General features: G+C 50.8%; 1 protein-coding gene across 2 annotated transcripts in view; it reads right to left on the bottom strand.

Annotated features, from left to right (window-relative positions):
* Positions 1-22,331, bottom strand: part of FRMD4B (FERM domain containing 4B) — a 165,810-nt gene that overhangs the window by 81,223 nt on the left and 62,256 nt on the right. For both annotated transcript variants that reach the window (XM_084901717.1, XM_084901718.1), the window contains exon 5: positions 13,805-13,889. In XM_084901717.1, the coding sequence (XP_084757843.1) occupies positions 13,805-13,889 (85 nt within the window). The remainder of the gene's footprint in view (positions 1-13,804; positions 13,890-22,331) is intronic.

Raw genomic sequence — 22,331 nt, 5'->3', positions numbered from 1 at the left:
AATGTAAGTAACATGCCCAGGTTAGAACCAAGGCCAGGCCTTTGAACAAAGCATCCTGGCTTCTGTCTAAACTCAGCCCCAGTGCCTCACACAGCTTCTCCAGGGAGCAGAGCAGGCTAAGATGTTCAGTGTGGGAGGTACTAAGTCCTGTTGATTTTATGTCCTAAAATGCCTCGATCTGGCCGTCCATTTGCTCATTCTTTAATCATCCACACGTTTGCGTATTTATCCACTCAACAACCTCTTACCTAACATCCGGGCAAATACTGGGAGATTGCAACATAAAGAAAACCTGTAAGTTTACATTTAATGAAACACACATGGATTTTCAAAGTTTCTCTGCATCCTTCCCTGTGCTGTGGACTGATCTTATAATCCAAGACCATAGAGAAAATAGGAAGAAAAGTGGGCAAGATGAGGTCAAAGTAGCCAAATATATCGCACACTAGTAAAAAGTGAAAAGTCTAACAAAATGCCAAATGTCAGCAGTAACTGATCTTAACTAAGAAAAATATACACTCATAAGAAAGAAATAGGTCAAAATAGTGCAATTAATGCTCTAGTATTGGAATTATGTGTTAATTTTTTTGATTGATTGTAGTTTTCAGAATTCTCTGTTTTCTTCAATCAGAAAAACCAGTTCTGTCAGTTGTCGACCTTCCCTTTGCTTTCTTAGATAAAACTTCCATGCTGCTTTGCCCAGTGAGAAAGATGACAGAATTTTTCTAGTGGAAAGAATGTGATCAACAAGTGTCTATTCTCTTCCTACAGCTTTAAAGAGACAAAGTTTAATGAATACAATAACTGTTTTTGTCTTTGCTTTCCTGATTGAAAACTAATTCAAGCTTCTTATGAAAGAACCAGAGGCCCGGTGCATGAAAATTCATACACTGGAGGTGGGGGAGGGCTCCCTCAGCCCAGCCTGCCCCCTCTCACAGTCCGGGAGCCCTCAGGGCAACCCTGCGATCAGGGAAAGGTGATGCTCCATCACGCCTCTGCTGCTGCCACTGCCGGCAGTGCAATCCTCAGCCGCCCTGGTTACCTGGGCCTCAGGTGGCCCTGGGCGGTTTGGGGGCTGAGGGGACTGGGGGACTCCAGAGGCAGGCTTGCAGAGCAGCCTGGCCCGCCAGCCTTGCTTCACGCCTGCCACCCCGGTGGGGCTGAGGGGACTGGGTGCAGCCATCTTGTGGCTGTGGGTGCTGCCATCTTTGAGGGCCTGACAGTCAATTAGCATATTTTCTCCTTATTGGCTGTGGGTGCCGCCATCTTTGTGGTGGCATGAGGTCATTTAACATATCCCCTCTTTATTAGATAGGATATCACTTAGCATTCCTAGAAAGGAAGAGCTCTTCCATAAAACCCTCACTCCAAGAAATAATCACTATTTACATGCCACCATAGGTTTTTCTGGTTTTCCCTATGAGTGCATTTTATATACATAAAAGCAAATAACAAAGTTAAAGCCATCACCCAGCTTTGCTATTCTGTCACTCAGTCCGTTGCTAATGCCACAGTGCTGTCTGGGCGTGTCTCAAGTCGGTCAGGTTATTCTGCCCTCATTAATGGCTGCACAGGATCCTAGCATATGAATGGCTGCTAATTTATTTAATCTCTGTGGAAGTGCATTTAGGCGGTTTAAGTTTCCCACTGTTAGAAATAACCATCTAAGATATTTATCCTTTCATAGTTCGGTAAAGTCTTGCAGGTATTTTTCCTGAAGTCGGTGGCATGTGGGGTGCAAAGATACACTCTCATGTTCATGGACCCGGGGCCAAAGTACGCCAGCCTGTGGGCCTCCAGGAGAGCTTCAGAGCCTCCCATTCCCGGTCTGACGCCAGTGCCCCAGGTTCTGAGGGCACCCTGCATCCGGCTGCAGCCCCGTGTGTGGGAAGGGGTGTTGCCCGCAGTGAGAGGCACCGAGTCCGCCTACGACAGGGCATGCCTAGCAAGGTCTCCATCGAGAAAGGGGCGAGAGGGAGGGTAAACGTAAACAGGATGGATAGCCTGCAATGACTGCTTTTTGGTAGGATTACCATGTTTGGCTCAGGTGTGCCTCCACATTTCTTCAGAGCACAAAGAGATGAGCGCCAATGAGAAAAGAAAGGAGCATAATGACTTTGAGTGAGGCGCATGGACCCATTTTCTCTCCCATCTTGATGCGGTGTGTCCCACAGGCTGGAGGTGAGGCCCTGACTGCCTCCGTAACCAGGTCAGCAGCTCGCCCGACTCCGAGAACCAGAAGAGACCAGGTTTTATCTTGTGGCCAGCTCTAACAGGGCAACACCCAGGAGGCTTACAGTTATGTGGTTTTGCTTTATTGTTTAATGTGACAGAATATACTTCGGACTCTATTTTTAAAAGTGTGACCAGCAGTCCATTAAAAAGCATTGTTTGAAATAAGAATTTCATGTGCCAGTAAGTTTGGAAAATATTGGGTTAAAAAATCACATGTTTTTATGTTGAGGAACTTCTTTAAGCATTTAATATATCAAAGCTTGTGGTAAAATCCAAGAAAGTGGTCTAATAGTCAACATTTCTTAAACTCTTTTTGGTATGAAAATAGCTTATGATCATGAGATAGATTCTTGAGCTGTAGGTTTAAAGCACAGTGTGTGTGTGTGTGTGTGTGTGTGTGTGTGTGTGTGATTACAAAATCCTGATTCTGTTGGTGAGGTTTCCTCTATTGTAGAGCTAAGAAAGTATTCCAAACTGCTTTTTCCATTATTGTAGGAAGGAGTAACACGTAACTTTAGGAATATATCATAGAAGGAGACATCAGACATATGGCCTTTAGAATGAACACAATACACACCTACACACAAATGTACAAATGAGAGAGTCTCCAGGACAGGCCACGGGAAGGAACTACTGCTAAATATTATCCTACTGATAATGAGCGAACAAATCTAGCCCTTATAGGAACAGAACACGTTTTTATTGGATGAAGACATGAGGGCAGATATTATTATTTCTGCCCAGTGACTGCTCCGCTGCCGGTGAGCCGTCTCTCCAGGCCAGACTGTTTACCTTAGTGACGCTCCTGCTGCCTCACCTGTAAAGTGACAGCACAGAGCAGCGGGCGCTGTGAGGAGTAAATGAGTTGGCATCAGAGAGCTGTGCTTGCTCCGGGCACGCTGCCTGCCTCCAGCCGTGCCCGTCTCCACCACAGAGCACCCTCCTGCTTCTACGCCTCTGCCTTCTCGTTATGGTGAGAGTTGTGTACACTCCGAAAGAGACGAGGTGCCAGCCCTGTTTTAATTTTCCACGCATGTCTGCAAGTCACTGATTTTAAAAAAAAGGGATGGTGGTGACGAATGCGGATTGACTACTGAAATCACAGATCAGGTCCCCCCCGATTTCAGTAATCAATCCGCATTCGTCACTACCATCCCTTTACCGTCCGTCTGCAAAGACAGTACCTGGGACAAACCTAAGGTCGTTTCATGCTATTAGGCTTTTCCTCGTTGGCAACAGGCTGCCCAGCGTGGACCTCAGCCCCCGCGCCCAGTGCTCCCATGAACCGGCTCGGTTTCGGCGTTTCCCCGTCATCGCCGCCTGGAACAGGTGCTGTTTGTGAAGGGAGGTGTGCCCTCTGTGTTCTCACCGAGGAAGCCAAACAGGTTCCGGGGCCTTCCCCGCATGACAGCTCAGACAGCAGCTCTCCCCGGAACGCCTGGTCCGCGTGGCAGTCCGCCTGGCAGTCCCTCCCTAGCAGGCAGTGCCCTTCTGAGGCACCCCCAGGCGGCTGTCCCCACAGGCTGTGCAGGTCACTGGTCCCTCATGCCTACAGGCACCTCACTGACAGCCGTGGCTGAGAGCATCAGCAGGTGCAACACGATTCGGAGTAAGAGCCATGCTGAGGGGCAGCAGGTGAGGGGTTAAACCCACGGGCTCTGGCTGGCGTCATGCTGCCCGGGGTGAATCCCAGCGCCTCCCCTGATTAGCTATGTGACCTGTGTGTGTTACATAAGCTCTGTCCTCAGCATTCTCATCTGTAAAATGGGAGATAATAATAGCACTTATCTGGCAGGTAAGTCACCGAACTTACCTCATAGGATTGGCGTGGGAACAAAAGCATGCGTGCACACAGTAAGCGCCCGGCTAATGACATGTCAGCTGCGATGGCCATTCTGTTCTGTAACAACAGCCCCTGGCTTCTACGTTAGAACACCTTCATTTCCCCAGAGCAGGGACTAAAGGCCGCTGAGGCGAACAGGTGCCTCTGAGGACCACGGTTTCCTGACGGTGTCACTTGCCAAGGGCACTTTCCCACCCACGAGCTCCGTGACCTCATGAACCCTCAGCCCCTCTGCACCTCCGTTCTTCTATCTACAACGGGGCCACCCGCTTCCTTCCTCATGGGCCGTGGTGGGATCACATGTGCACCGCCCGGCGCAGGCTGGCACACAGGATGCCCAAAAGGTGCCCTTCCCTCCCTCAGGCTCCGGGCTGGTCTGATGCTATAGCTTCCTCTGCTCGCTGTTCCTGAGGTGGGCACCCTTTCTCTCCCAAACGCCCGGAAGAGGAGAAGTGAAAGGTATCTTTCTAGTGTCTTGTCTCTGGACCTTGACTCACATTTCTCAGAGTGCAGCTGAGCTGCATTGAAACCCGGCCCCATGTAACCTGCAGCAAGCCCCCAGGCTCCTCAGTGTTTTAAATAACGTGCCGATGGGGCTGGATTCTGTGCCCATGCAGCTATGTTTGCATAGCCACACAGAGCTTCAGCAACTGTAGAAATCACATTTAACATATATATTGATTTCAGAGAGGAAGTGAGAAGGAGAAAGAGAGATAGAAACATCAATGATGAGAGAGGATCATTGATGGATTGCCTCCTGCACGCCCCCTGCTGGGTATCAAGTTCATAACCCGGGCATGTGCCCTGACCGGGAATCGAACTCTAAAACAGTGCAAATCACATTTCTTGCTAACCAGGCATGTAAGGAGATACGTGGCTTTCTCAGTGGCTACAAATAAGAGCGCTCTCTTCCCGCCTGCGTTGCTCTGAGGGAAGGCAGGCCTGGCGGCGGGGAAGCTGCCTGTAGGGAGCACAGGGCGTGTGTGTGTGCGCGCGCATGGAGACAGCGATGCAGATGCAGGCCGCCTCGCTGGGGGAACAGCCCTGTGTGCACAGGAGCCCCTCGCAGTCAGATATGGCGCTGGGCCCTGCATGAGCAGCTACCCGAATCCGTCACCCCTCCGTGCATTCTGCATCTGTGGCTGTTCTCACGCTGCTCACTCTCTCCTGGGCCGGGAACAGGGCATCCTCCAGGGAATGCGCTTCAGTGAGCACACACCTTCAGCAGCGGCCTGAAAGCCCTCACCAAACAGCTGGGGGCTTTGTTCCTTGTCATCTACCCGGTCCGGTGCCGTGTCTTGTGTTATTGTCTCTAGTCACCTGCATATGACTTAGATGGAAAACATTCCACACTAAATTCCCACAACTGAATTAAAAATGACCCCAGGAACAGCCAGAGGTCATGGCGCCTTATGACATCATGCTGCATAAAAGTTCTAAATGCTTTCTGAGTCCCTCTCAGAAAGAAGCTCCCAGGGCCCGACATTCACAAGATAAAGCAGAATTTAAAGGAACCTTGCTTTTCATTTCTTCCTCCAGACAACAGAATTTAACACCAAGAACACTACCCATGAAACAAAATGGTTAACTTTGCATCCTACTTTTTTTCATCAGCAACAGAGCAAACAACTAATCAAGTAGACGATTGCGCTGGACCATGTGCAGGGAGGGAGATGGTCACGGGGTAATCGGATTTCTCCACACAGAAGGCGATGACCAGAGGTCTTCCTGACTCAGCAGGTGCTGCGTGTGCTCTCTGCATGTTCACTTACCAGTCAACCGCCGGAGCTCTTAGGAAGCGCAAGTCTCAGGAAAGAGAGGCAGTCACAAAGCCTGTGGTGCCAAGACATTTTATTTCTCCAGAGTTAGCCAAAAACTCTACTTTAAATATTTCTGCTTCTGGGCAAGATCGAATAATAGGAAATGAATTTAACCTCTCACCAGAAAAAGACACCCTAAAAACTAGGCAATAAATAATTAAACAACATTAAAAAAAAAAGAGAGAGAGAGAGAGAGAGGAAATTTTACCTTTTACAGCAGCATGGATGGATCTGGAGATTTTTTTGCTAAGTGTAATAGGCAGTCAGAGAAAGACAAATACCATATTATCTCACTTATACTTGGAATCTAGTGAACAAAATAAACTGATGAGTAAAATAGAAACAGAGGCACATCAACTGTGGTAGGAAGTACATAGGCACAAGAGGGTTGGCCAGGCTCCCACGGGTGGCAGCTGAAATTCTGGAGGGATATTTCAGATGCAGGAGGTTCCCCTTAAGAAGTGTGGAGTCTAAACCCCAAGATGGGCTCCACAGCCTAGAGCACCAGAACTGGAAAAGGTACCCAGTAGCATTAGTCTATGAAAAGCAGCTGGGTTTCTGTCCACCAGGGAGAGACGGTTAGAGACACAGATACCTCTTAAAGGGTAAATGCACAACATTTTGTTCCCAGCCACTCACCCTGGGCTCAGGCAGAGGGAGGGCAAAGTGAACTAGAGCCATATGAAGAGCGCATGGGGTTGACGGCTCTGAGGAGAGCTGTAGGGTCAGCCACCAGGATCCCTGTGCTGAGTTATTCTCCCATACTGCAGAAGCCATCTTCCTCAGGCAGAGCATTCCCTTCCGTGCAGTATCAGCCTGGAGGGAAGCAATAGCTCCACACACTGAAATGCCTCTCACCCCACCCTGTGGAGCTTTAGCCCTGCTGAGGAATACAGCTGAAGGCCTGTTCATTGATTAAGCCTAACAGGAGCCTGGATGTGGAGGCAGATATCTGGGTGCCTTGAGGCTTTTTCTGACTTGCCCCCAGGCCCAGGAGAGGGAGCCCCCAAGCTGTGGATCACTGATAGCTCCAATCAGGTTGCCCAGAGCCAGTCACAGACAGCATCTGACATAGTTGTTTGCCAGAGTTCCTCTGCAACAGCTCAGAACCATTACTCCCAGTGGTCAGCTTCAGACAACAACAGAATTCAATAAGCTTCATAAGCAGCATATCCACAGAGAAATCTTGGCAGGCACCAAACCATACTGAGGTGAATTCCTTTTCATGTGATCAGCACCTGCACAGCAGGTGGTTGAACCTCATAGTCAACTAGCCTGAGGGTCAATCCCACACACAATAAGGCCAATAGCAATCAAGACTCAATTACAACAGGAAGGACTGCATAACAGGCACAAGGTATAGCACCCTTGTGATCAAGGAGATCAAGGAGACTGAGTTTTACAGGTCACCTACAGAAAGCCACCCTGCCAAGACTTGGAGTCATAGCAGTTCTATCTAATACACAGAAACAAACACAAAGAGGCAGCCAAAATGGGGAGACAAAGAATCAGGTCCTAACTGAAAATAAAAACAAGAAGATTCTCCAGAAGAAGAGCTAAATGCAATGGAGGCAAGCAATTTATCAGATATAGAATTAAAAATAATGATTATAAGAATGCTCAACAACATGAAAAGGTCACGGAAACTATATAAAAAAAAATTTCAGAAATTAAGAATGAAATATCTGAAATAAAGAATACACTGAAAGGAATAAAAAGTAGGTTGGATGATGTGGAGGATCGAATTGGTGATTTAGAATACAAGGTAGAAAAAACACATACAATCAGAGCAGCAAAAAGAAAAAAGACTTTATAAAAATGAGGAGTAGTTTAAGGGCCCTTTGCAACAACATGAAATGTGGCAACACCTGAATCATAGGGGTACCAGAAGCAGAAGAGAAAGAGCAAGGGATTGAGAACCTATTTGATGAAATAATGACCAAAAACTTACCTAACCTGGTGAAGGAAAAAGACATAAAGTTCAGGAAGCACAAAGAGTTCCAAATAAGATGGATCCAAACAAGCCCACACCAAGACACATCATAATTAAAATGGTAAAGGTTAAAGACAAAGAGAGAATCTTAAAAGCAGTAAGAGAAAAGCAATTATTTACCTATAAGGGAGCTCCCATAAGACTTTCAGCTAATTTCTCAACAGAAGCATTTCAGGCCAGAAGGGATTGGCATGAAATATTCAAAGTGAGGTAAAGACTGACAACCAAAGCTATTTTACCAAGCAAGACTATCATTTAAAATTGAAGGGGAAATAAAGAGCTTCCCAGACAATAAAAAGCTAAAAGAGTTTGTACCACCGAACTAGTATTATAAGAAATATTAAAGGGTGTACTTTAAGAAGAAGAAGAAAACAGAGTAACATATAGTTAAAAAAATAAAATGGCCATAAATGCATACCAACTGTATATGGTTTAATTGCTCCAATCAAAAGACATAAGGTAGCTGATAAGAAAACAAGCCCCATATATATGCTGTCTTCATGAGACTCACCTTAGGATGAAAGATACACACAGGCTAAAAGTAAAGAGATGGAAAAAGGTAATTCATGCAAAAGAAAAGAAAAGTTGGTGTAGCAATACCTATACCTGACAAAATAGAGTTTAAAACCAAGGCTATAGTGAGATACAAATGACAATACATAATGATAAAGAAATACAACAAGAGCATACAACCCTGATAAACATTTATACACCCAACATAGAAGCACCTAAATATGAAAGCAAATCTTGATGTACATAAAGGGAGAGACTGAAAGTAATACAGTCAGAGAAGGACACTTTAACACTCTGTTGATATCAATGGATAAGTCTTCCAAACAGAAAATCAACAAGAAGAAGGTGGCCTTAAATGATACACTAGGTCAAATGGATTTGACATCTTCAGAGCATTTCACCCCAAAGCAGCAGAATATACATTATTTTCAAGGGCACATGGAACATTTTCTAGGGGAGACTGATAAAATGTTGTTGTTGTTGTTTTTGTGTGTGTGTTGTTTTTTTTTTTTAATAGTTTCCATGTCCTTCTTCATTATGTCGAGCATGAAAATGTTTTCATGTTAGAAAACAAAACAAGTCTCAATAAATTTAAGAAGAGTGAATTCATATCAAGCCTCTTCTCTGACCATGATGCTATAAAACTAGAAATCAATCACAAAAAACAAAACAAAACAAAACTGAAAAACACACAGACTTGGAGGGTAAATCACATGTTACTAAACAATGAATGGATTAACAATGAGATCAAGGGGAAAAAAATCAAACAATACCTTGAAATAACTGAAAATTAGAACACAACAGTCCAGCCTCTGTGGGACAGAAGGAAAGCAGGCCTGAGAAGGAGATTCACGGCACTACAGGCCTCTCTCAAGGAACAAGAAAAGGCTCAAGTGACCAATCAAACTTCACACTTCAGGAACTTGAAAAAGAACAGCAAACAAAGCCCAAAGTGAGTAGAAGGAAGTAATTAAGATCAGCACAGAAATTAACTAAATGGTGTTTAAAAAAAAAATAATACAATGATCAATGAAACCATGAGCTGGTTTTCTGAAAAGATAAACAAGATTGACAAACCTTTTACCAAACTCATGAACAGAAAAAGCCAGAGGCTCTAAATAAACAAAATGAGAAATAAAAGAAGTAACAACCTGACACCAAAGAAATACAACGGGCTATAATAAATTATTATAAACAACTACATTCCAACAAATCGGACAATCTGGATGAAATGGGTAAATTCCTAGAAATGTACAATCTTCCAAAACTGAGTTAGGAAGAATCAGAGAATCTGAATATACAGATCACAACTAGTGAAATTGAAACAGTAATCACAGAACTCCCCAAAGTAAAAGCCCTGGACTAGATGGCTTCAGAGGTGATTTTTGCCAAACATTTAGAGAAGAATTAACATCTATCCTTTTCAAACTCTTCCAAAAATTCAAGATGAGGGAAGACTCCCAAGATCATTTTATGAGGCCGGATTATCCTAATTTCAAAACCAGATAAAGACACTACAAAGAAAGAAAATTATAGACCACTATCCCTGATGAACACAGATGCTAAAACCCTCAACAAGACATTAGCAATTGATCCAGCAATAATTAAAAAGGTCATACATCATGACTGAGTGGGATTTCTTCTAGGGTGCAAGGTTGGTATAATAACCCTAAATCAATAAACATGATACATCACATCAACAAAATGAAATATAAATACCACATGGTGCTATCAATAGATACAGAAAAAGCATTTGATAAAATGCAGTATATATTTATGATAAAAACTCTCACCCAAGTGGGAGTAGAAGGAATATACCTCAACATAACAAAGGCTATATATAACAAACCCAGGTCAATATCATACACAATGGGCAAAACTAAAAGTATTTCCATTAAGACTGGGAACAAGACAGGGATGTCCACTTCCACCACTCTTAGTCAACATAACACTGGAATTCCTAGCCACTGGACAGAAAATAGAAATAGAAAGCAAAGGTATCCAACTTGGAAAAGAAAAAGTAAAAATGTCATTATTTGCAGATGACACGAGAGAACCCTAAAGATTCCACCATAGAACTATTAGAACTGATAAATGTATTCAGTAAAGTAGCAGGGTACAAAATAAATATCCAGAAATCAGTTGTATTTTAAAAACATATATTGTTATTGATTTGAGAGAGGAAGGAAGAGGGAGAGAGAGAGAGATAGAAACATCAATGATGAAAGAGAATCAATTGATTAGCACACCCCCTACTGGGGATTGAGCCCACAACCCGGGAATCAATTGAACCATGACCTCCTGGCTCATAAGTCCACGCTCAACCACTGAGCCACGTCGGCAGGGCTCAAAAACGTTTTTTATTTTATTTATTTGTTTTTTTGTTTTGTTTTGTTTTAACTAAAAAGCAGTTTGTGGTGGGTAGTCAGGTCCTAGGCTGGTCTCTTCCCTGACAAAGGTCAATCTTTAACTGAGCGTGTCTTTCTCTTTTAGCAAAATGTTCACCAAGTCCATCCATGTTGTCATTGGAATGTCAAAGCTATTTTTTTTCTGGGCCCATGAAAGCATATCACCACTCTGTTGAGACCACAAATCCCCTCATAGTTACTGAGTTAATTGCTGACTGTTAACTGTCCTGCACCCACTTAAAGAAGTATGTGTCCATCATTTCACTTTTTATTCAGTCCCAGAGGTTTCCCCTCCTCCCTAATCTATCACTAATGGATTTCATTAACCCACTTAAGTCTCCTTTTTGATTGTAATATATAAAACAAGGTGAAAAACCGCCATTCTCTGGAGCATTATCTCAATCCGGTGAGATTCTACTTCCTGGGATTGTCAACAGTTTGGCTCAAATAAGCTCACAAAAGTTCTTCCGAGGTTTGAATGTTTCTTACGTTAACAATGAAAATGTCCATACTATCCAAAGCAATCTACAGATTTAACACCAGTCCTACCAATATACCAATGGTATTCCAAAAATTTATATGGAACCAAAGAAGACCCTGAATAGCAACAATGATCTTGAGAAAGAACAAAGTTGGAAGAAAGACTTAAATGTTAGACTTGAAACCAAAAAAATTCTGGAAGAAAACATAGACAGTAAAACCTTGAGCATCTCTCATACCAATATTCTTTTCTGATAAATCTCCTCAAACGAGGGAAGCAAAATTAAAAATAATCTAATGGGACTAATCTGTACTAATAAAAGGGTAATATGCTAATTAGAAGGGACATCTTCCAGACAAGCCATGGTGGCAGGGGTTGAAGCAGAGGCAGTTAGGGGTGATCAGGCCAGCAGGAGGGAGCAGTTAGGCAGCGATCAGGCTGGCAGGCAGAGGTGGTTAGCGGTGATCAAGCAGGTGAGCAGTTAGGAGCCAGTGGTCCTGGATTTTGAGAGGGATGTCTGACTGGTGGTTTAGGCTTGATCCCTATGGGATCGGGCCTAAACCAGCAGTCAGACATCCCCTGAAGGGTCCTGGATTGGAGAGGGTACAGACTTGGCTGAGGGACACCCCCCATGCACAAATTTCATGCACAGACCTCTAGTTTATACTAATAAAAGGATAATGTGCTAATTAGACTGATAGACCGGACTTCTTCCGGATGTCATTTCGGATTCCTTACTGACAAAGCTGGGGGCATGGCCGGCCTGCAAACTGCCCATGGCCCCTTGCCCAGGCTGGCCCCCCCCCCAGCAGGGACCCCCACCCTGATCCAGAGCCCCCTTCAGGGAAGGCTAGCTGGCCCCCACCTGTGCACCAGGCCTGAGCACTATATAATAGAAGGGTAATTGAACCTAAAGGTGGAATGATCAGAACGACCACTGGACCAGTCACTATGAGGTGAACTGACCACCTCTTGTTCCTTTTCCCAGCCAGCAGGCTCCCATAGTCTGATGGCCACTCTTGGCGGGGGGCAGGGCCAGCAAGCAGGGGGGGAACAGCCGACCTCTCCCCCCCTTCCCCCCCCGCCCCGTCAGGCACTGATCATCCAATGGCGAACCAGGGGTGGGTGGCAGCAGGAAGCAGGGCCGGCTGTGGGCATGTGGGGAAGATGGCCCTGATTGCAGGCCAGGCCTAGGGACGTATTACATGCACCGGGCCTCTAGTTAAACTATAAAGTTTTTGCACAGTAAAGGAAACCATCAACAAAATGGAAAGATGACCTGCTGAATGGGAGAATGTACTTGCCAATGATACATATAATAAAGGGTTAATATCCAAAGTTTATAAAGTACTCATAAAACTCAACACCAAAAACCCCCAAACAATCCAATTAAAAAATAGGCAAAGACCTAACTGTCTCCAAAGAAGACATACAGATGGCCAGTGGACACATGAAAAGATGCTCAGCATCACTGTCATCAGAGAGATGCGCATTACAACCACATGAGGCACCACCTCACACCTGTCAGAAGGGCCATCCCCAGTAAAACAGCAAACAGTGCTGGTGAGGATGTGGGGAGAGGGGACCCCTGTGCACGCAGACTGGTGCAGCCACTGTGGAAGCAGTACGGGTTTCCTCAGAAAATTCAGAACGGAGCAGCCTTCTGACTCAGCAATTCCACCTGTGGGCATATATCCAACGGAAATGGAAACACTAATTTGAAGGAATATATGCAGCTCTGCGATCACTGCAGCGGTATTTACAGTAGCCACACTGTGGGAACAGCCCGGTGCCCAGAGAGAGAGGAAAGAGCTGCTTCCCTGCAGTAACTGAGACACTGCTGTTTGTGTGTGCGCTGGTTTATTTACCAGAAATTAGCCTCATTTCCCTGTTTCAGATTTATTTCATTTTCCCCATCACCATTTATCCCCTCTATGCTGTCTTCTACCTCTACTCATCTCCACCCATCCCCGAAATCACCACATGAGTTTTCTCTTTTTTCTTTTTTACTCACCCCCACACTCCCAGCCCCCTCCCCGGGATGTCTCTGTGAGTCTGTCTCTATTGGGCTTGCTAATTCAGTTTGTTGATTAGAGTCCACACAGGAGTGAAGTCACATGGCACCTGTGTTTCTCCGACCGGCTCATGGCCCTTAGCACAATGCGCTCCAGGTCCCTCCAGGCTGCCCCAGGGGACATTTCTTCCTTTTTGTGGCCGAGTGGTTTTCCCCAGACCGAGCCGCTCTTTACAGAGCCTGGTTCTGAGCGGAGGCCGCACAGCCAGGGCTGGAATGAGGCTAAAGGCGGGACAGCAGATGCACCGAGGCAGCTGACTGTGTGAACCGTCCTCAGCGGCAGCTGGCTTCCCGCCCTCAGAAGAGCTGCCATGCTGGGGTGGGGTGAGGAAGGAAGACCCCGGAGAGACTGTGGCCTGTTCTCGTGGAGCGGGAGTGGAGCAGAGGCCGCCCGCCCCGCCCGCAGTCCGCCTGGAGCGCGGGGCACAGCGCCTTACCTGGTGCACACAGGCCTTGGCGTTCAGGAAGAACAGCTCCACAGTGGTCCTGTCCTTCAGGAACGAGATGCTCTCGATGTAAAACCTGGAAAACAGCAGCAGGGTTGTCCTTCAGATCTCTCCCTCCTCCCGGCATCATTGCATCCCTCATGCCATTCCCCCCTTCTCCCAGCATCGTCCCCTCATCCATTCCCCCAGTCAGAGAGATTCTGAGAAACCAAGGGACGCTCCTGCTGCCCCGGACTTTCAAAGGAGCCTGCAGTCAGCGTGCGTGTGGGTGAGTGTGTGCACATGGACAGGTCCCCCGCTCAGGTGCGTGTGGGTGAGTGTATGCACACGGGCAGGTCCCTCGCTCAGGTGCGTGTGGGTGGGTGTGTGCACACCGGCAGGTCCCCTCGCTCAGGTGCGTGTGGGTGAGTGTGTGCACACGGGCAGGTCCCCTATTTCAGGTGCGTGTGGGTGGGTGTGTGCACACGGGCAGATCTCTCGCTCAGGTGCGTGTGGGTGGGTGTGTGCACACGGGCAGGTCCCCTCGCTCAGGTGCGTGTGGGTGGGTGTGTGCACACGGGCAGATCTCTCGCTCAGGTGCGTGTGGGTGGGTGTGTGCACACGGGCAGGTCCCCTCGCTCAGGTGCGTGTGGGTGGGTGTGTGCACACAGGCAGATCCCTCACTCAGGTGCGTGTGGGTGAGTGTGCACACGGGCAGATCCCTCACTCAGGTGCGTGTGGGTGAGTGTGCACACAGGCAGATCCCTCACTCAGGTGCGTGTGGGTGTGTGCACAAGGGCATATTCCTCGCTCAGGTGCCTGTGGATGTGTGTGTGCACACGGGCAGGTCCCTCGCTCAGGTGCGTGTGGGTGGGTGTGTGCACACGGGCAGATTCCTCGCTCAGGTGCGTGTGGGTGGGTGTGTGCACAGGGGCAGGTCCCCTCGCTCAGGTGCGTGTGGGTGGGTGTGTGCACAGGGGCAGGTCCCCTCGCTCAGGTGCGTGTGGGTGGGTGTGTGCACACGGGCAGGTCCCTCACTCAGGTGCGTGTGGGTGGGTGTGTGCACAGGGGCAGGTCCCCTCGCTCAGGTGCGTATGGGTGGGTGTGTGCACACGGGCAGGTCCCTCGCTCAGGTGCGTGTGGGTGGGTGTGTGCACACGGGCAGGTCCCTCGCTCAGGTGCGTGTGGGTGGGTGTGTGCACAGGGGCAGGTCCCCTCGCTCAGGTGCGTGTGGGTGGGTGTGTGCACACGGGCAGGTCCCTCGCTCAGGTGCGTGTGGGTGAGTGTGCACACGGGCAGATTCCTCACTCAGGTGCGTGTGGGTGGGTGTGTGCACACGGGCAGGTCCCTCGCTCAGGTGCGTGTGGGTGGGTGTGTGCACACGGGCAGGTCCCTCGCTCAGGTGCGTGTGGGTGAGTGTGCACATGGGCAGATTCCTCACTCAGGTGCGTGTGGGTGGGTGTGTGCACACGGGCAGGTCCCTCGCTCAGGTGCGTGTGGGTGAGTGTGTGCACACGGGCAGATTCCTCGCTCAGGTGCGTGTGGGTGTGTGTGCACACGGGCAGGTCCCCTATTTCAGGTGCGTGTGGGTGAGTGTGTGCACATAGGCAGATCCCTCACTCAGGTGTGTGTGGGTGAGTGTGTGCACACAGGCAGGTCCCTTGCTCAGGTGTTTGCTGTCGGGAGAGGAGCTACAGGAACTCACTTGGCCTCTCGTTTGGCTGGAACCCCTGGGGCGGCTTCAAATTGGCCCTTGAGGGTGAGGGCTGAAGGCAGGGCAGGCCCATGAGCCAGTAGCTGAACCTTGAGGCCTGTGGCTTTCAGGCCCCAGGGCAGCAGGAGTCTCAGCAATAGCCTCCTCCCCCATCTCCCGTCCCCCTACCAGGCAGGCCTTTCCCTTGGCTGGAAGCCAAACTCTCAGCAGGCCTTAACTTTGGTCTTTTCTCTGGTAAATGGGGGCCCTGGGCCCCGCTGCCTGGCCTGCTTCCTGGGCCTTTGCTGGGTCAGCTGCAGGTCCCAGTAGGCGGGCTGAGAGGCCCTGGGGAGGGGTCTCCTCCACAGTTTCTGTTTTGGGCATGTAGACAGCGGGTGGGCGTGGGCCAGGAGGGGCCCGAGGCCCAGTGTTGGCCCCCGCTGAGCCGCTCAGGGACCCGCCCCGCCCCTCCCAGCCGGCCACCCCCAGAGAGAACTTGCTCTCCTGGAGGGAGGGTCAAGATAAAGTCGCTTCAGGATCATGCCTCGCCTTGGGCACTCCCCCTCCCAACCCTTCAACATGCAAAACACATAAAGAAATAAGAAAGCCTTGGGAGACTATCAGGGAGATGGTAAATCATTTGAAAATTTCCACCTCTAATGTTGAATCACCAAGTTCCAGAAAGCCTGCTCCCAGAGGAGGCCCTGGTGAGAGGCTGGGCACACCGACCTACTGACTTACCCAACCGCCTCTCAGGGGGTCAGAGGGCAGAGGGTCAGAGGGCAAGGGGAGCCGAGGCTCCCAGCTGCAGCCAGAGGGGGTCAGAGCAAGAGCCACAGTGGGGACCCAGCAGGAGGCCGATGCCCGCCTCTCAGCAGCCCAGGGGCGGTCCGGGGGGCGAGGGTGAGGGAGGCTTCCTGCCTCCTCAGCCTCTGCCATCCCTCCGCTGACAGACCGCACCGCAGCGGCGGCCACCTGCCCGCAGCCTCCCACTGGGGGCAGGTGCCCGTAGGTACCTCACTTCACAGGCGCGGAAACTGAGTTCTGGAGCTGCGCCTACTGGCAGGGTGAGGTCTGGCTTTGGGGCCTGGGACTCCATAGACTCTCCTCCTGGTGGCCTCGGCCAGCCCCCAGGAGCGGGCTTCCCCTTAGAGAGAGGCCAGGAGCCCCAGCGCCCTCCCCACACAGTGCCTCTCACTGCGCAGAGCGGACCCAGAACCGGGGGACATCAGGGGAGAGACCTGGAGGTGGCCCATGAACGGCAACAGGAGTCTCAGGCGGGAGGCGCCCAGACGCAGCCCTCCCTGCCCGGCTCAGTCAGACCGAGAGCTCGGCTCCCTCCCTCTCTGCGGAAAGCGGGAAATTCTCTTTGCCTTTCCCTTTTGATCACTTCACTGTGTAGCTCTAGCAAAGAAGGCTGGTATTACGAGCATAACCTCAATGAACTTTCATACTAACAAAGTTCATAATACGTTCTTAATATTTAAAACCCAGTCATTCGCATTTTTCCCTTGTTTCCAAAACTTTTTTGGTGAATTTGCGATTTACGTTTTAGATAAATAAAGCCGGTTACAGCAAGAGTCACGTGCACAAGGCTAGCTCCTGCCGGATTGCTATCTTCTCATGGCCTCGCTGGCTCAGTTTTCCTTCAGTTCTCTTAGCTAGCCCAGCGGGTTCCTGTTCCTGGCCACCAGACTCCAGACTCACAGCGGCCTTCCTGCGTGCAGGGACAGCGCCTGTACTGGACTCTGCATGCATCGTTTCCTCCAATGCCCAGGATGACCAGAGGCTGCAGGTGGCACATTGCAAACCCATTCTACAGGTGAGAAAACTGACACGCTGAGCATCTTCTCCAAGCCATGTAGGAGGAGCCACGATTCCAGCCAAGGCCCGGCAGACTCCCAAGCCCACATTCCCAGCAAGCATGGCACACGCTTCCCCACAGCAGTGCAATGACGGACACGGACACCGTGACGGGGCCCAGGGAGGCTGCCACGAGCTCAGCTTCTGGCTGGAGAGGGAGAGGCTGCCAAACTGAAATGCAGAGGAGTGCACGCTGCAGGCCAGCTGAGCCGAGTGCTAAAGAATGCATGAGCTCCCCAGGTAACCGGGAGGAAGGCCCCGGGGGAGGGCACGCTAGCCAGACCGTCCTGCGCGTCTGTGAGAATTTAAGAACCCGTAGCAGGGAGCTGGGCGGCCGAACCCAAAACCACCCAAATCCACGTGGCTTATCCGCTCTGAACCGACATCTTTGTGCTGGAACCTGGGCTCCCTGCCCCTGAGGCCAGGCCCGGCTCTGGTGAACAGGCCCTGCCCCGGTTCCCATGCTTCCTGGCGCTGCGCCTGCCGCTCTCTCCTCTCTGCCGGCATCCGGTTACCTGCTCCCTGAATGCTCAGCCCCTCTCTCCCTCAGGGGCCCATGGCCATGACCGCGTATCTCTGGCCGGTACTCTGGGAGGACAGCTCCCCGGAGCACCCATCCACACCCATAGGAGCTGGGAACGGGCTCCGGGCCTCTTCGCCGAGGGAACGGACCGCCCACACGCAGAGTGCAGCTTCTGTCCAGCCGTGAGGCAGAGGGTTCTGCGTCCCCCTGCGGGCCGTGGGCTCCCCCGGGTTCTGTGCCGGCGAAGCCCGGGTGAAATTTCGTCTCAGCACCCAGGCTTCTGGCCGGGCTGGGGATGAGGTTTGGAGACAAGCCTCCTGCAGCGGAACAAGGGCCATTTCTTGAGAAGAGCCTTTACTTGGGGCGGTTCTGTCTCCGCTCCTCCCACCAGCATGGTCCCCTTCCTGATGGGACAGGCGCTCACCAACCACTCACGGCGATAACGGAGCACCGCCTCTGTGCCAGCAGAGAGGGCGTTGGGCAGGCAGACCTGCTGGCCAGAGGACACCACCTCAGCCACAGGCCCTCACGGTCATTGGGCACGGCTGCCCACAGCGGTCTGACACGCGGGTGCCGATACTTCCATCACGGTCCACGTCAGCACTGTGGACTCGAGGAGATGCTGATGTGAACCCCAGCCCCATCGCTGATGGCCTGGGGCTGGGCCGTGGCTTGGCCTCGCAGGCCTCGCCTTCCTGGGCTCCCGCAGGGCCAGAGCATCCTGTGTCCGCAGCAATGCCCCCGTGCGGCCGGAGAGAGCTGGAGATGAGCCTCTGCCTTCCCTCTCCGGAGGCTGGAACAGAGGGGCTGGCTTAGCTGGGAATCTCTTTAAAATGTTATAAAAACAAGAATGGGAAGTCCAGGTTTCTTTCCTAAGCTCTTTCTTTCAAGGAAGCGACATGCTGCAGAAGTAGCCATTTCGCACAGACCAGGAAAGAAGTGCAGAACAGCTTTTCTGACCATTTCCGCTGCTCCTTCCCCACGGAGCATCTTCTCTTGGTGTGCCCGGCTTCGCCATGTCTGCGTGGCACCTCAGACGGGCTGAGCTGGCACTCTGAGCCACGCTGAGTTGTGAGGGCGGAATGGAACGCCTCATTCCGGGGTCGCTCAGTCCCTGCGGACAGTGCAGCCCCTGTGGTTGCCCACATAGGTGGGTTTCGGTGAGACCCTGGCCCACGCTGCGCAGGGAGGCTGCAGCCTGGCTGGTGCAGGCTGCCGGGGGCCTCCTTGTCCACAGGCTGAAGGGTCCTGGGTTCCATTCCAGTCAAGAGCCCTGATCGGGGCATGTGCAGGAGGCAACCAATCAATGTGTCTCTCTCACATAGGTGTCTCTTCTGTCTCTCTCTACACCCCCACTCCCACCCCCCCGGCCTTCCACTCTCTAAAAACCAATGGGAAAATAAAATACCCTTGGGTGAAGTTGACAAAAGAAACATTAGGCCAGACGATGGGGACCCACAGGCTTGGTCATGATGCCTCCTTGGGTCACACTCTTTCTAGAAGGCCCCATGTTCCAGAACCAGGAGGGAGTCTGAAAAGGCTCCCCACCATCTTCCAAAGACGCTGTGTGCAGCTCCTTTGATAGAAAGGTAGCTCCTCCAGCCCCCCCCCCCCCCCCCCCAGAACTTCCCCTGATGGGACACCTCAGGCACAGTTGTCGCTGATTAGGGCACCTCCATGGCCCCAGGGCGGGCGGGAAAGGTGACTTGGGAAGAGAAGGGAAGAGGGCGGAGAGGAATGACCAGGAAGAGGAACAAACAGCAGGACTACTCAGAAGAATGGGGTGGAGGATGCCCAGCTTCTGGCTTTGTGTGCGGCTGGGTGGGACCAGCCCTAGCTACCTCCGCTTGCCCTCCCCAGGTGGGAGCCGGGGACCGGGGGGCGGGGGAGGGGGCGGCGAGGGCCGGGGGGCAGGGAGCTTTCCCCGTGAGGTCACGCCAAGTCCCTGATCTCCTGCTTAAATACTTGCTCACTCAGTGCCAAGCTTTCCAAAGCTCACAGCTGGGCTGCATCGCCAGCACGGCCTGTGCTGGAAGCTGATTCACAGCAGCAGATAGCGGCCCCTGGAGACATCCCTGCTCCGGGGGTGCGGACTCGGGCCACAGAGACTTGGCCACACGAGCGGTGGGCGCTATGGCACGGTCTCCTGCGGGTTTGCAGCACACGCGCTGGGACAGTGCAGCCGAAGAGGAGACCCTGGTTTAGGGAAGGGGAACTGAGTGCCCCATCCTAACTGTTCCTTCCCACCCACCCCCCTCCCACGCAGAAGCAGCCCGAGTCTCTTGGCCACTCCCTGCACCCTGGGCCGGCAGCCAGGTCAGACCCCCATGTCTATGGGACCCCATGCTGAGCTCAGGAGCCCTGAGACAGCAGTTAGCTCAGGGCCTGGTCCCTGGTTTCAGTAGAGAGGAAAGTTCTGGAGAGCAAGTCTATAGGGTAGTTTCCCCTTTCACAGATGCTACAAGGAAAGAAAGTGCTATTTTATCATGTTTACACAATACTTAGTGAAAGCGTTTTGTATCTCCTGATCTCTCTTTACCTCTCACACCCGGCCTGCCCCACGCCACGTTCCTCACCTGCAGGCACCGCCCTGGAATCAGGGCCACATGGTGGGTCTGGGCCTCGGGGTGGAGGGTGTGACTGAGTCTTGGAAAGGCTTCCAGGAGGGTTTCGGTGAGCCTCACCCTGCAGGAGCCCTGGAATGCTAGGCACTTTCATCTAATCTCTTACTGACGTGAGCAATGGTTCTCGTTGAAATGCCAGCGCTTGCTGAACCTGCCTCCCTGTTGGCATTGGATGTGCCCAGTCTCCTTGCCCATCAGCCCCTCGGCGGCCAGGCCAGTGCGCGCATGAGGCTCACTGATGGGAGAGGCCGTGACCTTGCTTTCACCAGGGCCCCCGTTTCCAGAGGCTCCATCGGAGCCAAACCTGCTGTGGGTCCGTCCTTCGGCGAATGGTGAACACAGGCCGAGAGGGGCGGTGCTGTGCCCAGGAGTGTGCGTGTCCCCAGCAGTCATTCCCCGAAGAAGAGGCGAGGCCCCGAAGGCAGCGACTTCACTGGGTGACGGTCGCCGAGTCGGTAAGACCACCGAGAAAGAACTTCGTGCCCCTTGACCCGGGTCAGCTCTGTTAACTGCTTGGCGTGTGTTTTGTTGATCATTTCTTTAATTAAATTGGAGTAGCAATAAGTACTTAATTGGAATAATAACTACGACTATTATGACCTCACGGTACTGTTGGAGGAAGCATGGGGTGAGTCATTAAAGACCTGATAAGGATGGGAAGCTGGAGCCGTCAGGGAGAGTCTTGCCCAGCGACTGGGCGCCTGGAGATAACACGAAGGGAAGGAAGTGCTGAGTCCGGCAGCTCAGGAACCTGCGCCCGAAGATAGGGGCTGTATGAATGCGGCACGACGGGAAGACGGTCCCTCCCCTGGTATTGTGAGACCGAAAGCAGATCACGTATCAGATGTCAAAGAGCTAGAACTCCAGCCCCGTGCCAGAGGTGTGGCACTTGCTGTGTTCTTTGAGCATGAAGGCAGAGCACCTCCGTGAGGGGAGTCAGGGCCTGCAGCTGAGCTGGAGCCGGGAGTTGGGGGGGGGGGGGGCAGCCCTGCACCTGAGCTGGGGAGCCTGCAGCCGCAGCGCGCACAGGCTGGGAGCTCAGTTATGGAAGCTCACAGGTTCATACCCAATGACAGATCCCAAGTAAAAATGAAGTCACCCGACAGCTGCCACCCTGACTTTTCTCTAAGAAGGGAGAGAACTGGGGGTCGGGGTAAAGGAAGAAGCCTGGAGTGTGTGTGTGTGTGTGTGTGTGTGTGTGTGTGTGTGTAATTTTTCCTTTTCCCTTGGTGCTTTCATGTAGTGTGAAATGTTTACTGGGATGATATAGTTCTTTGTAAAAAACCTGGTATACATTAAGCCATTTCCCTACATGATGCAGATTAAAATGTCTGTATCCTCTGGCCCCTGCTTAATGCTAATCTGCACCCCCCGTTGCTTGCTGGCTTGTTTGTCCTTTTCTCCATTGCCATGGACACAAGCACTCATGTCACTCTCCTCCCACAAAAGCCATGTTTTCTGTAGAATTCCTGTGCACGGCTCCATGCCAGCCACCCTCCTGCCACCCCTCCAGCGTGCTGCCCCTCACAGGGTTAAGGAAGAAAGGAAGAAATTCTAAAACAGACTTCAGAGTGGAAAGCAAGAAACAGATTGGAAATTGTCAACACTTTGTTACTGACTAAAGAGTAGATACCATCTACAATCATCAATTCATATATGAAAAGATCCATAAAAAAAAAAGGGAGGACATATTATTACCACACTTTTGGATTTCATGGAATACATTGAAGTTGAAGAAAAAAGTTTGGAAATCAACGTAATTTTGCCATGGAATCCTATATAATAAATGGCAAATAGACCTAATGGCAGAAAGATCAGTTGCTATGGTGCACACTG

The sequence above is a fragment of the Pipistrellus hanaki genome, assembly GCF_964339955.1.
Source record: "Pipistrellus hanaki genome assembly, chromosome: 13".
NCBI lineage: Eukaryota > Metazoa > Chordata > Mammalia > Chiroptera > Vespertilionidae > Pipistrellus > Pipistrellus hanaki.
The sequence above is the reverse complement of the archived record's forward strand: the minus strand, read 5'-3'. Positions and strand labels throughout refer to the sequence as shown.